Raw genomic sequence first — 15,588 nt, 5'->3', positions numbered from 1 at the left:
TTCTCCCCTTCTCCTTCTTTACATGCAGAACCCTCGCTGTTGCTCCTCACGCTGCCCGGCTCTCACCCTCCCCCCCTAGCTCCCTCCCTCCCCCATCCACCCTCCTCTCCCACCTCTTCCAAACACTGCACATCTTTGTGAGTTCCAGTGTGACCAGAGAGCTGCTCTTTGTCCAGCTTGGCATTCTTTACATATCTGTGCAGAGAATCCACAGAGCTCCATCTCTGCTCGGACGCTCATGGAGACAGACGAGATCCTGGGTATACCCCCGAGAGCAGGAGGCTGAAGACTCACTCCACTCAGAGCCACAATACTGAGACCTCCATTTTGTCTTTTTCTATTTTTCTTTTTTATTATGTGATGTCTATAAGACAAGTGGAAAACAACAGAAACATATGAAGACCAAAAAACAACCTAATTACATAAAGGGTTAGGGTGCATGTGCGTGTCTGTGAGCAACTGAGCATGTGTATGTGTTGGTCTGTGTGTGTGCATGAGCGTCGATATGTATGAGTTGGAAATAATGGGGATGAACTGGAACGAAATGGAATGGAGTATATGCAAAGAAATATACATGTGAGATGGTAGAAAAAAAGAGAGAGGAGAGGGACAAACTGCGGTTTTTCTTTTTTTTTTCATTTTGTCCTTTTCTTTCAATACGAATAACAAAATTAAAGTTATCTGTGTTCATTTCAAGGATGGTCAACTAGTTCAGTACACTGCTTTTGAATCTGGGCAGTGTGTGCTACTAAAGATGAGTCCCTCCCTATTAGCTCTATCCTCTGTCCTCCCCTCTGGATTTCAGCTCTGTAATTAAACGAAGAACCTGCTCAAGGTGGATTTTTATCTCTGGAAAAAGCGAGTTCATCTCAGTTTATTCAGCCTGTTTCAAAGGGCAGAAATCTCGCCTTTAGATTGATACTGTGGTGGGTTATTGATGGCTCACATCCTGATTCATACCCTCAGGTTGGTCGATAGTGTGTGTGTGTGTGTGTGTGTGTTCGCGCGCGCGTGTGTACACCTGTGTGTAGCTCAGCCGTTGTGTGGACTTCGATCCAGTCCCTGCAGCTCATCTGTCAGTTTGACAGGATCAAAACATTTCCCCTTCCTCTTATAGTTCATCATGTTTTTTTTTTCTGTTTGTGTGCTCCTCGCTGCCCTTATTGTTCCCTACCTGACTGGGCGTTCCCCTGCAGCTCAGCTGTCATCACGATCACGCTGCATCTGATGTTTGCACCAAATCCAGAATTTACACAACACGCTCAGTCAAACTGTGGAGAGAAGGCTGGGTGTGTCTTCAACCAGGACTGGACAGGTCCATTCATACTTGATTTGCAGGCCATATCAGCCGCCCAGCACATGTTATCACCATTAAAGGGATGGTTCAACATTTTGGCAAATTTGCCTATTGCCATAATCCCTATAGTTTTAGGAGTAGGTTCATTACCTTTAATTGTCGGTGCAAGCTGTTTTTAGAACGGCGGGGCAGAGACGCGAGCTGAATGGTACTTTAGCATTTATCTCGTGAAACTAAATATACAATCCAACAACTCCAAAATGCTCTAGTGGACAAGTTGTGACCTGCACATTCACCTCCTCATTCTCTTAAAACTACAGGGATTATGGCAATAGGTGAATTTGCTAAAATGTTGAACTATCCCTTTAACTATTCACAAAAATGTTAACATTCAGCTGATAGGACCTCAGCAGCAGGAGCAACTCAGAGCGGAGATGGAAGCAGCTTAGATCAACAGCAAAAATAAGAGCTCTGCTGGCTGTGGGGAACATGCCTTCCACAAAGTAATGGTGCTTCAGTCTGCTTCAGATGTTGGATGAATGGGGCGGTTGTTGTAAATGAGCACGAGTCTGATACATTAAATGCATCACAAGTGATTACCCTTAATATTCCTCTCCTTGCGTGTCTCTTTGTGTGTGTGTGTCCAGGCTGGGTGACCAGTTCTACCAGGAGGCCATCGAACACTGTCGCAGCTACAACGCTCGCCTCTGTGCCGAGCGCAGTGTGCGCATGCCCTTCCTGGACTCACAGACCGGCGTGGCGCAGAACAACTGCTACATCTGGATGGAAAAGCGCCACCGCCAGCCAGGTGAGAAACACTGCAGGATGGTAAACACTCCGGCTTTCATGTTGTGTGACTGTTCCTAGTAAATTCCTTGTGTCTTGTCACTGTTATTACTACAAACAACCACTGTGGGCACCAGGGAGGTCAGTGCAAAATCTGACTTGTGATGTGAATCAGTGAGTTTTAGAGGAGCTGCCAGAAAGAGATACACAGAGCCAGGATAACCTTCTTCCATTACCTATACACTTATACACTCAAGCAAGCAAATGAATGAGCACATAGATATTAATTTAACAACAAAGCAAACCAGCCTCTCCTTTATATTTATCCAGACATTTAATACTACTGCTACTTGCTGGTTTATCCTGAGGCGCGTATAGTCCGCATGCATTCTTCACATCTGGGTCGCCTGTACAGCCAGAGGGAACAATCTGCTCCTCACTAAGAGCTGGACACAAATAGCCTGCTCTCCATCTTGTATGCAAAGCCCTTGAGGCCACACCCTATACTTTGTGGCAGACCTAACTCACATTATATGCATTTATTCTGGGTTTATCCCTCCCCCTCTGCTTTCTCTCTCTCTCTCTACACACACACACATGGATTAAAAAAAAAAAAAACCTCTACTAAGTTAATGGAGTGGGGCAGATAGCAAATATTCAAATAAAGTAGGGCTTTTCTGAAAAAGTGACAAGGTAAAATTATTATCACGAAACACTTCTGCCCTACAAAGGCAAAGTGCAGTTTCTGTAAAAATGCCGAACTGAGAAAAACAGCTTTTTGTGTTTTTCATTGTCAGGTTTAAGCATCAAATTATGAATAACTACCATGTCTATAATTGATTAGATAAAGGTGGACTGAATTAAATTTATTTTGTAGTTTGTCTTTCTGACCAATTTTGACCGTATTATGGCATATTTTGTGACCAATTTTGACAGTTTTATGGCAGATACTGCACTTTTGCCTTGGTTTTGGTGCAGATACTACACTTTGGCTTGGTATTAGCTGCAGATACTGCACTTTGCCTTGGTTTCACAGTGCTTTTTTGGATGGACAGCAAAATAAAAAGCCCAATAACTCTGGAAATTTTAGCAGTACCAATATCAAATTCTACCAGATTGAAAAGATTATGCCACACTTTTGATACTGAGATACTGCACTTTGCCTTTGCAGGTCAGAGTTAATTGGAGCAAAACTAAATATAACCCTTCTGTACATTAGTATGATCAGCATTAAGTCTGATAATCTACTGGATATTAGGTTAAGCACTGAAATCAGGACATATTAACTATCAAGCACATGACTAGTCCACTGTGTGTGTGTGTGGAGGGGTCTCAATGCAAGTTATGTTAAAATGTTAAGCTCGCCAATGGTTGTTAAAATTCTTCCTGTGTGCCTGTGTGTCTGCATGTGCATATGCTATGTGTGTGTGTGTGTGTGTGTGTGTGTGTGTGTGTGTGTGTGTGTGTGTGTGTGTGTGTGTGTGTGTGTGTGCATCCAGGCCAGGCTGCAGGACAGATGTACACCTACCCTGCACGCTGCTGGAGAAAGAAGAGGCGACTCCACCCTCCCCTGGATCCCCAGCTCCGCCTGTGTGAGCTTCGACTAGGTAAGACAAACACACGCACACGCTCTGGCCCAGCAGCATACTGACATAAACACATAGTGCAAAGCCGTTGCCACAGCAGCACCGACCATGCGTCCTCTCATTTTTTGTGTCCGTACTACCTTCACTGACACAAACATGTACATTATGTCATGTTGTGCTCTGGTGGAGCTGCACAGATCTGCAGCTGAGTGGCCTTAACGCTCACTATCTGACCATCTGGCTCTGGTTAGCCCGTCGCTCTCGCCAGGTCTCCAGGTTCATTCTCTCCCCTGAATCAATGCCTCCTCTCACTGTTCTCTGGCAGGAGACGTACACGCGCACACACACACGCATACATAAGTGCACAAACACCCCCACACATGACTCTTGCTCTCTGTTACAGCACAGAAGCACCCTAACCGGGCCTCTATAATCATTTGTCCATGAGGCATTAGAATGTAAGTGAGTCTTATGAGGTGGAAGTGCGTGCTTTTTTTTCTGTGTGTGTGTGTGTGTGTGTGTGTGTGCATACATGCATGCATATCCGTGTGTGTTTTAGGGGATTTTAGTGAAGGAATGGCCCAGGAACCTGATAAGGGGGGAGACATAAAGGCAGGTCTTTGTTTCTGCTTTGCCACCATTGTTTCCCCCTCGCTGTCTTCCAGACGCAATATAATACTCCGGAGCTTTCTACCAAGAACCATTCAGCTTTAAGCAGAGGACAGAATCATTTTCAGTAGAAAGAAAAAAAAAAAAGAGCGAAGAAACTCTCCAGAGCTGCAACCAACCAAAGCACGTAAAGAAAGAGCAGCTGCAGCTCTATAGAGCTTTGTAGCTGAGGGTGAAAGAGTAGAAGTCTGCACTTTAGTTTTCCTGAGATCCAGTTCTGCAGTTTGGTCCAGATATCTATCATAACACGACAGAGGAATGTGAGTGCTCCTCTCCGGGGCTTTTGAAAATGCTTTATGTTTATTTAATGCTTCCTGAGCAGAGAGGTTTGTCTATGTGTGTGTGTGTGTGTGCAGATGCAAGGTTACTTTGACAGAGTTTGAAAGCAGAATTGAATCCCTTTGTTTTTGTGGAATCTGTTAAGAATCTTTTAGTTTTGCTTTGTCACAACTAACGTCAGGGGCTGTGCCTCAGCAGCCATTTTGCTTCCCCCCATGTAAACACTTTGTTTAATCTGATGAGAGTGGATGGATGACACTGCAGGCTGTTTATAGGTTTTATTACACTAGGATGGTGCTAGTGTATCAGCATTTCGCTTAAAAGAGAATTCAGATGAATATGATTTAATTATGAATGTATGAATGTTCATGTGTGGCTGAGTGGAGGCTGCTTTGTCTGTTTTTTTTTTTCCTGGCAGAGCAGAACATTCAGCTCCACTTAATCTCTCCCTGTTTACCCCAAAGAGTCAAAGGAGAGGAGAGTGGGTTATAAAGTGGAAAGAGGATGGATGAGGGTGAAAAGAAAAATGGGAAAGAGGAAAGTAAAGGAAAGAGGGATTAAGAATAGAAGAGGAGGTGAGGGAGGAGGCAAAGACTGTATAGAGAAGGACGATGGAGAGAGTGGTACGGCAGCTCTGGATTCAATAAGAGGGCCTTCCAGCCTCAGTAGCCTGGCTCGCTCGCTGCCTCTCTTATCACATCCCCACTTTCATTCTGAATTTATCCTGGTATTATACTTCAAAGACGAGGACAGAGAGTCAAAGCTGCAGCAAGTTCAACTCTACGGAAATGAAAAGAGGGAAAGGAAGGAAGATAAAGCAGATTGGAAGAGGGGAGAAGAGAGAGTCTGATGTAATTTCAACGAACAAGCAGTGTTTTTTTTTGTTATTATTATTATTTTTGCCTTGTAATTTTTTATTATTATTATGTACCTGATATAGATATTTTTTGCAGATGGTGAGTCTGGCAGCCTGCTCACGGTTACTGAAACTACCCTCATTACAGTTCCACCATTCTCTTACATCAAAACTAAGCTTTCTTTAAAGAATCTAATGGCATAAAGCTTACTCCAGTGGCTTGTAGATGCCCATGCAAATTGCACATACATTGAATTTCCATTTATGAAATACATAAAGTATATAAAATAAAAAAACACCATACACACTGTAAAAGACCTGTGAGAAACTAGAATAATTTTCTTATATTGACAGATACTGTATGTCTCCCTCACACTAGTATGTAGGTTTATGGTATGTACATATGATTATATCGTAGACATAAGTTGTGTAAATATACATCCCCACACGAAAAGAACATATAGGTTTGAATATAGTATGTGACATACATAAAATTGGCCGTTTTCATATATACACATATATATACTGCTGCATAGGCCTATATGCACCATATATATATAGCTATGCGTATATATGAAAACGGCCAATTTTATATATGTCACATATATTAAAACCTATATTAAAACCTATAGGTTCTTTCCGTGTGGGTCCATATCCAAATGTGTAAGATAGGTGAGAAATTCATAAGAAAAACATATATAAACATATACAATCTTTTCATGTATGTCTATAAGTTGTTGTTTTTGTTGTTGTTATTTTAACATAACATTAACATAAGTGGTTGCACATTATACCTCATGTAAAAATATACATATAATATATACACATATACAGTAATATATAAACTTTCTATTCATTCATCTATCTAGAGAATGTGTACATGTGATAATAAATGGTTTCATATATGTAACAACATTCCAGGTCGTATATTACATTAGGTCTCATATGGATCTCCTCAGTGACATATAAAAGTTTTGAGTTTAATATGGTTAGAAAACTATTAGAAACCAAGTACCAGGAAATCTGAATGCACACACACACACACACACTGCCACCTCAATTACTGGTCTTATTTTCCTCCACCACGTCCTTTTCAGAAGCCGAGCTCGCCCCCAAGCGCGAGGTGCCCCCGGGGGAGGCCACAGCCTTGGAGGCCCTCCTGAGGGGGGACAGTCTGCTGGAGAAAAAAAACAACATCACGAAAGACGAAGAGACACTGCTGGAAATACAGGTAATTCATGTTCCTGTTTGTGGCGTATCAGACAACATGTGAAGTGTTCTCAGTGTTGTGTTGTGGTAGACATGAGCCTAACGTCCCTGTCTGCGGGTAGAGAGTACTGGAGGCAGAAGAAAATGGGGACGGTTTCGCTGATGAGGACGACTTTGAACTGGATACTCCGAAGAGAAAGAACAGAAACAGAGGCAAAGTGAGTGTCAAAAAGAAAAACACAGATTTTATATGTGTGTGTGGAGTTAAAAAAAGAGAGCAATAACAGAATTCCAGTTAATAACAGGAGATAACATCCACACCAGCAGCACTGTGAGCCTGTGTTTGGGCACAGAAGTGCTTCTAGCTGTATGACATCATCGTGCCAGCATGCTCAAAATGACAGTGTTTACATACCCTGAATCTGTGTTGGAATATTTATGTATTGGAGGATTAAACATCAGATTTGTGTTTCGTTTCTTTTTAGAACCGAGGGTCAAGTCGCAGGAGGACAGAACCTGTTAACACGGACGACCAGGACAAACCTTACGTCTGTGACAGTAAGAGACGAGAGCGTTTGTGTCTTTGTACATCCTGTTTCATTATATAATCAGATCAGTAGTTTGTTCTTCTGGCCATCAGAAGAGTAAGTTAGCCTCTTCATGATGTTTTTATGTCAAGAAACCTTTCTCTACATGTCTGCTCCTGATGGAAAACAGAGATAAATCTACCAGACAAGTCATTTCTCTCATCTTCCAATGGCAGCCCTGTCCTCCTCTGTCTCTAAGAGCAGTCCTCTGCAGCATGAAGAAAGAGTTTTCTGTTAATCCAGACCTGACTAGCATGCCACTTACGTACTTGGACAAAAATCCCCCCCCTCAGGAATGGATTGCCATGGGGATGTGGACAGAGATAGCCACACTGACTGAGCCCCAGACAGATGAATCTCATCCTCATTTTGTGTCTTGTTCTGTCCTTCCTTTATCGTTTGCTTTTGTGTCCTCTCTGTTCCAGATAGATACAAACAAAAGCATAACTCAAAAAAGGCTGAAGAAGGTATCTGAACCTGTCGCCATCTTGTCTTTCTAGGGGCTCCATGAACTGTCTCTATGATTGGCCTTTTTGCTCATGGGCATCTGGTGTTGGAATGGCTGACTGAATGCTAATCCTTTGGCGATATCTGCTGCTTTTAAATGCTTCATGCTAGTACAGGCATCCCTACCTGCAGTGCAAACGATGCATGACACTAACGCTACTCCATGCGCCTTAATGCTTGCTCATTGCAAGGCATGCACCAAATGATGCTTTAGCAACAGCTCAGCTATTGCTGCATGTTTCTTAGGTCACTCTGTAGCCGTAATGTGATGGGTAGATGTAGCCATTGTAGAAGTGTTGGGGTGTCCGGGGCAACACAAGTTCATCGATAAAGGGACGGCTAGCTTTCCGATGTTGTTTTATTGCATTACACTCACTAAAGTGGAGACGGAAGCAGCTGCAGAGCTTTTTCTATAATGCACTAGATAGAAAATGAGAAACTTCTATAATGGCTACAGCTCTATTGTACTCATTGTGAAGAGTCCTCAGTGTAGCTTTAGTTAGTTTAGCGTTTTCTTAATTTCTTTTTATACAAATGCTATTTGCATATTAAAGGATGGTGTCACAGCAGGATTAAGTTAAGCTAAACCCTTACTAAAGGGTCCTCTCATGACCAGCCGCTCTAAAGTCATTAGACTTTTCAGACCTCACCATAACTGATCCCTGGTCCCAGTGCTCTTCATTTTTGTTCATGTCTTCATGTCTGTCCTACCAGTGTCATTGTCATAGTTTAGTAATATTTCTAACATTCTCTATCTCCATGTTTGTCTGCATCATATACAGTGCCATGAAAAAGTATTTGCCCCCTTCCTGATTTCTTACTTTTTCATATATTCGTCACACTTAAATGTTTAAGATTATTAAACAAATGTTAATATCAGACAAAGATAACCCAAGTAAACATAAAATGCAGTTTTTAAATGATAATTTAATTTATTAAGAGAAAAGAGCTATCCAAACCTACCTGGCCCTATGTGAAAAAGTAATTTCCCCCCTTGTTTTTGGGGGTGAAGCTGAGTTGAATCAAGAACTCACTTCAGCAGGAGGTGTCTGACAATGTGAATTATAGGCTGAGAGATCTCAAAAAGTAACACATCACGCCGCTATCTAAAGAAATTGAAGAAAAGATGGAAAAACAAAGTCAGTCTGGAAAGTGTTACAAAGCATTTTTGTAAAGCGTTGGGACTCCAGTGAGCCACGGTGAGAGCCTAGGTAGGTTTGGATAGCTATTTTCCCTTAGTAAATGAAATCATCATTTAAAAACTGCATTTTATATTTACTTGGGTTATCTTTGTGTCTGATATTAAAATTTGTTTGATGATCCTGAACATTTAAGTGTCACAAATGTGCAAATCAGGAAGGGGGCAATCACTTTTTCGCGGCACTGTACTTAGCGATGCACCTCAATTTTTCCTCTAAAGTCACGACATATTTACAGCTGGGGAAAAGTTACCCTTCAAATGGAGATCTTGTATAAAGTCTACTACTTTTTCTTCAGGCAGGGATGATAGTTCATTTTGATCAAGACACTTGAGTCCACTACTTTCACAAAGCTTTACATATCTGTAATGGATGCGTGCTGTTTGATCTGTAGTATGTGGAAAGCGCTACAAGAACCGGCCTGGCCTGAGCTACCACTACACCCACACTCACCTGGCAGAGGAGGAGGGTGAGGAGGAGAAAGAAACAGAGATGACTCCGTCTCCTCCACAGACCTCCACCAACCACAAACGTAAGATGCTGCGCAGAGCTGAGACGTTTTTCGACTGTCAGGAAATAAATGGCAGCTCATGTGAACCTCCTCCTGTGTTGGTTCCTGCCCACATACAGCTCAGAAGGCTCCAGATGGCACCATCATCCCCAACGACTACTGTGACTTCTGCCTGGGAGACCAGGACTCCAACAGGAAGACGGGCCAGGCTGAGGAGCTGGTGTCCTGCTCTGACTGTGGGCGCTCTGGTGAGTCCTCCACCTCCACAACGGTTTCAAACTTCTGCTTCTTTGTTGATGTCAGCATTTAAACCTCAAGTAGTGGCTTTGTTTTCCTGCCAGTCAAATTAGTGGATTTGAAGGAATTTCATGAGGGAATCTACCGTACAGCAAGAGAGGAGCGCTCTCATTTAAGTCATAGTTCAACATTTTTAGGAAATCCTCTTATTTGCTCTCTTGATAGGGCTGATATTCAATATAGCTGTGCACGGCAGGTTAGCATAGCATATTTAATTTAACATAAAGATTGAAAATGAGGCAACAGCTAGCCTGACTTTGTCTAAATGTACCAGTACTTCCAAAACTCACTCATTTAACATTTTATATCTTTGTTTATGTTTGTCTAATCTGTACAAAAATCCAAATGTAAATGTCAGGTTGCGAGTTTATGGGAGGTTTAGCCTTAATTATGAGAAAGTGATATAATAGGCTAATGAGTGAGTTTTAAGGTGCTGGCAGGAAGATGATTTGACTCGCAAATAGATGCTAGCTGTTTTACTTTAATCCCAGTCTTTAAATTAAGCTAAAATAAGCCTCACCTGGCTTCATATTTAGCATACAGACATTAAAGTTACATGTCATCTCACTTCTTGTATGGAAGGTTACTTTTAACTTTTAACAAAATGTCAAATTACTTCTTCCCACAATAAAGTTGATTTCCAGATGTTAGCTGCCTGCTAGACTCATGCTTTAATTTGTCTACTACACATCTCATTTTTGTTTCCCTTTACTTCCTTTTGATCCACAGTCTTGTTCATGTGTATTTCTCGCTTCCCTGCGATGTTTATCTTTGCTACAATGGTGCATATCTGATGCAGTTTTAAGACACTGCATCAAATATATATGTGGATTAATGATCACATCATTTCTTTGGGTAATATATTTTGGAATATACAATAATTACAAAGTCTAGCTAGGCCTTCATACAGTTTACTTAGTTTTCTAAAACACTGTCTGATTCAAGTCATATGGTCAAAGTTGATGTAGATTTCACTAGGTGTTTATGTTGTGCAGTGTATCAAGCTGTCATGTTGCTACAGTGTCTTTTCAATGGGTTATCAATGAGCCTTGTAGAACCAACTCCTCAAACTTTGATTTTCCATTTGAAATATTGATCCATAGGCTCAGCTGCTTGCTTCCATCCTGCATGCTTCTCCATGTCAGCCTCGTCCATCAGGTCTTCTGCCTTTTGACAACATGCCTTCACTCTTCTGTTGCTCAGTTTTCATGCATTTTCTTATGGCACACTGGGCTGCATTTTTTTTTGTTTGTTTGTTTCTTTTCCACCTTTTTTTTTTCTCCCACACTAGCCAAAGCCACATCTGCTGGATATCTCAGCAAAAACATTTCTCGAATCAGCTCCACCGAGAGTAGGGGTATTCATTTCAGCGAGTGAGATGTTTTCTTGCTACGGTAGAGTTTGTTAAAACAGCTGGCAGAGTGTGTGGCCTTGTCTGTGTTGCTCTGACCCTGATGTTTCCATGGTAGCTGGAAGAGGAGGAGTGAAGAAGGATGGGAGGAAGATGAGTGCTCTCGAAGAATTGTTCGGCAGCGCGTCAGACAGCGAGGCCTCCACGTTCCAAGGCTTTGAAGAAGCAGAGCTGGAAGACATATTGTTGTCAGACGATGATGATGCTGTGGCTGACAGCTGATACCAGGATGCTTTGACGAGATGGACCGTGAGGCGATGGAAATCCTTTTCTGATGAAACTTTTTGGTTGAGGGAACAGACTGAAGTCACAGCCTGGACCACAGTGGCTCACCTTGAAGACATCTCTACCTGAAAAATCACTGGATTATTCTGAACTCTTTTATTTACACATCAAACGAGCCTCTTATTGACAATTTTGTCTCTGATGGATACAGCTTCTTTTTTTTTTTTTTTCTTCTTTTTTTTTACAATTCTTCGATTTTTATCGTCCATTTTCATGAAACAAAACCAAACTCCTCACACTCAACTTTGCTTGCATCAGATAATCAAGAGCATAGGTTAAACTTCCTCCACATCCTAATTAAACACTCAACTGAAACGATAAATAGCAGACATGGTGGACCAAAGAAAAATGGAGTAAATGTAATGACTGGTCACTTATGTGGCAGGGGGAGGGATGAACATGGACTTTTGAGTCACTGCATTGGCTAAAGAGGACAGGTAGCTGAGAGGTAAGAGCCAGTCGGCACTCCATTGCTCCTCTCTTGTCTTTAAGGACTAGAGTTTTTCTTTTGTCACTAGATGCTGATTAGAATTAGGCCTTTTTGTTCTAATGCCTGCTGATAACTGCTATCAATTTAAGATGATAGGCCCATCAGTTGATCTATTGATCTATCCCAGCTGTAATCCCGCTGTTTCATTCGGGAGGCAGGCAACAGCTTTAACATATCTGCTTTAAATTCTGCTCAGGTCATGTTTGTCTTTACTCTCCTGTCAGAAGGAACGTATTCAACGTTTCTGGCTGCGTTCCCTGTTTAGCTATAAATCAGTTCATCCTTGTTTATGGCTCATTCATGGCTCATTGATACCCCATTGACACCAGGGTGTTGCTAAGAAGATGCTGACAGCGCTGTGAGGCTGTGGGGAGGATATAAAAGGCGACAGCGGTAGCTATGACATGTTTGTTCTGAAGGCAAGAAAATGATTTATCATATACCATATATCATTGATATGTTGCTGTACTTTTAAAGGAAGATGATAAAACACTTGGCTGTGTTTTCCTGCACACACTGCCTGTGTGCCTTTTGTTTTGCCAGACATACAGTATAATCACTCTTTTGTGGCCTGACTGCCTTTGATGCTAAATTTCGTTCAGCAGTACATGCTAAAACTCACCGCCAGGGAAAAAACACTGCATCCAACAACTTAAATAAATAACTAATAACATACCAATAAATAACCAATAAAATAACAATAACAATGTAGATTAAAACATAGCAAATTATTAACTCAGATAGTGAAAAAACGCCCTGTGCATCACCAGTGTACCTGAAAGGCTGGAGCAAACAGATCCAGATGCAGATGATGTCAATCAGCTTTTTACGGCTGATGTAAATATGTTTAGATGTGGGTGAAACGATCACATAAGAAAACAGTACTGACATTGGCTGCTCTCCACTCTTCCCTTCCTTCCCTCTTCACATCTCCGGCGTGTCCCTCTGCAGGTCACCCTACATGCCTGCAGTTCACTGACAACATGATGCAGGCGGTGACGACGTACCAGTGGCAGTGCATCGAGTGCAAATCCTGCAGCCTCTGTGGAACCTCAGAGAACGATGTATGTCTGCTGTACACTGTATACTATAGAAGAGGGGAGGAGGGGGGGGGGGGCTGTATGACATGTTTGTATTATTACTATTTCCTTTTGAGTTTGCTTTGAACTGCATTAGAGCTGACATGTTTTTCTTTCAGTGCCGGGACCTTTCCACAGCTGGTGTTCAGCCTTTTATGGGCAATAAATTACATTGAATAGATGCCAGGCAGATATATATACTGAATGTACTTGATGAATTATGCATGATTCAAAAATGTTTTCACTTTCATTCCAGATTTAAAATCATAACTCAGCGACTGACTCAATAATATATTTTTTTGTTGGTAAAAGCTGTATTATCATTTATTATCATAACTCCAGAGGGCAGCCACATAAATTAAAGTTATTTTTTATGTAGTTCCATCTTTCACAAACGAAGACCAGATTGATTCACAGAGAAAAAGCATATTGACCTTTTATAGAAAACATTGACATTGCAACAAAGATGTATAATGAGTATGTAAAAATGACTGTCTCGTATAGCATGTAGCCGTCTCTCGTGTTCTTTCCAAATTCCCAGTGGGGTTAAGTTAACGTGCCCCAGTTAAAGTTTCATACATGATTTAAAGATGTTGGTTGTGTGTTGTAGGACCAGCTGTTGTTCTGTGATGACTGTGACAGAGGATACCACATGTACTGCCTGAAGCCTCCAATGACCCAGCCTCCAGAAGGTACACACTCCCATTAGAGGCCTAGTTCTATATATGACATGGGTTATAGATTGGATAAGCTAAAAGCAAAGGCTTTATATGGAAAAGAGGCAGCAGGACAAAGATTTCAGCCTCTCTCTTTCTCTTTCTCTCTCTCCACAGGGAGCTGGAGCTGTCACGTGTGTCTGGACCTGTTAAAGGACAAGGCCTCAGCCTATGGAGAAGCATAACCACATCCTGGACATTCCTCTCAAATACACACAACATATATATATATAGTATATATATTTGTACATACACATACAACTGTTTGACATTCCCACACATTAACAAAACCTTATCTCATAAAGAGTTAAACACACACAACATTCAAACACACTTTGTCTCTCTCTCTCTCACACACACACAAACACACACTCACCCTCCAGTGCATTAGCAGGCTCAGGGCAGTTCCCTTCGTGAGATGCAGAGTTCCTCTACCTCTCATATAGCCAAGCAACACTCCAGCTGCAAATGCCATCAACATGCAATCTGGACCATAACTCAGCCAACAGCAGCTCTGCCACTCAGTCACTTCTCTACCTCACCACTCAGCAGACGGCAAGGACCCAAAGCAAAACTGAATAAGCCCGACACTGAGCAGTACGCGTGTATTGTGAAGTTCATGTTCAAACCAAACACCCCTGATTTAAATCGGAGTATGATGTGGAAGAGGTTTCTCTACAGTGGGGGAACCTGAGTGGGCTTGACTGATGTTTGTTTAAATGTCTCCCTCCAGCTCTACTCCTCTCCTGTGTTTAAACTTTACAGTGACATTCCTATTTTATATCTGGACACGCTCAGTATTAGTTATGTCATTTTTCACAGTATTTGTCAAGCTTGGTGAAATTTATGTCCAATGCTAAGAGGAAATGGGGCAATAAAACAGCCTTGACTATCATTCCTTTCAGAGCGTGTTGACATTTCTAATCCACGTCTGTTTTCTGTATCCTCGCAGTTACTGGGATAACATGGTGCTCAGTGTGATGCTTAACACGATTATTTAACATGTCTTTATAGGCTTAAACATTTATTTATGCATTTTTGATAATGGTCCAATTTTACTGTTATGGAGACAATTATTAGTACTGTAAACCAGTGGTTCTCACACTCTAACTGTCATACACCCTTATAAAGCTCACTGGCCCTTTACTCCACCACACGCAAGCATTTTTATCAACTGATAACAACAACCACATTTCATTATTATTTAGTGGTGTTCAAATGAAGACAGTTTCACTTACCACAGCGGGAAACACACGGGTAGACTTATAACATGAACACGAACAATGGTTCCATTCAAGAAATTACTGCAACGTAATTTATTCATTTATCCTTCGCCTGCCCCTCCTTAGTTACTGTTGCTGACCCCGTCATGTTTTCTTTCTCACACAATGGTTCATAATGACAATGGCAGCAGGTCGTTTGTGAGGAAACAGGCCTTCAGTTTCACACAGAAGTAAACCGAAACAGGCATCTCACTTCCAGCTCAGCAGAAACAACTATCAGCCGCAGTTAGCCTGCTAATTAATGCTGATTTATGATTTGGCTGAAGAAGAAATATCCTCCCCTAGTTTATCTTTTGATGTTTAGAGCTGAGTCATTTAAAACTTAAACCCTTTTAACGCGGGCGGTTGCATGAGTGATGCAGCTGATGCTAAAACATCGAGGCTAAAGCTATAATTTACAAGAGGAGTGAGCATTGCACAGATGATGATGTTCTTCCAGACTCTGATCTGTTCTCCCATTGGCTCATTGTTCCAGTCCTAAACTGGGATTTCCCATATATTACTGCAGTTTGGGAGCTGAAAACAACTCCACTTTGTGCCT

General features: G+C 41.7%; 1 protein-coding gene across 1 annotated transcript in view; it reads left to right on the top strand.

Moving 5' to 3' along the window:
- dpf3 (double PHD fingers 3) overlaps window positions 1-14,698 on the top strand; it is a 21,713-nt gene extending 7,015 nt beyond the window's left edge. The window contains exons 2-12 of the mRNA XM_084000528.1: window positions 1,945-2,105; window positions 3,583-3,690; window positions 6,571-6,704; window positions 6,805-6,900; window positions 7,168-7,240; window positions 7,695-7,736; window positions 9,370-9,507; window positions 9,606-9,734; window positions 12,921-13,033; window positions 13,659-13,740; window positions 13,882-14,698. Of these exons, the coding sequence (XP_083856654.1) occupies window positions 1,945-2,105; window positions 3,583-3,690; window positions 6,571-6,704; window positions 6,805-6,900; window positions 7,168-7,240; window positions 7,695-7,736; window positions 9,370-9,507; window positions 9,606-9,734; window positions 12,921-13,033; window positions 13,659-13,740; window positions 13,882-13,949 (1,144 nt within the window). The 3' untranslated portion in view covers window positions 13,950-14,698. The remainder of the gene's footprint in view (window positions 1-1,944; window positions 2,106-3,582; window positions 3,691-6,570; window positions 6,705-6,804; window positions 6,901-7,167; window positions 7,241-7,694; window positions 7,737-9,369; window positions 9,508-9,605; window positions 9,735-12,920; window positions 13,034-13,658; window positions 13,741-13,881) is intronic.
- Window positions 14,699-15,588: the final 890 nt, after the last annotated feature.

This window comes from Trachurus trachurus (assembly GCF_905171665.1).
Source record: "Trachurus trachurus genome assembly, chromosome: 24".
In the NCBI taxonomy this organism is placed as follows: Eukaryota; Metazoa; Chordata; class Actinopteri; order Carangiformes; family Carangidae; genus Trachurus; species Trachurus trachurus.
The sequence above is the reverse complement of the archived record's forward strand: the minus strand, read 5'-3'. Positions and strand labels throughout refer to the sequence as shown.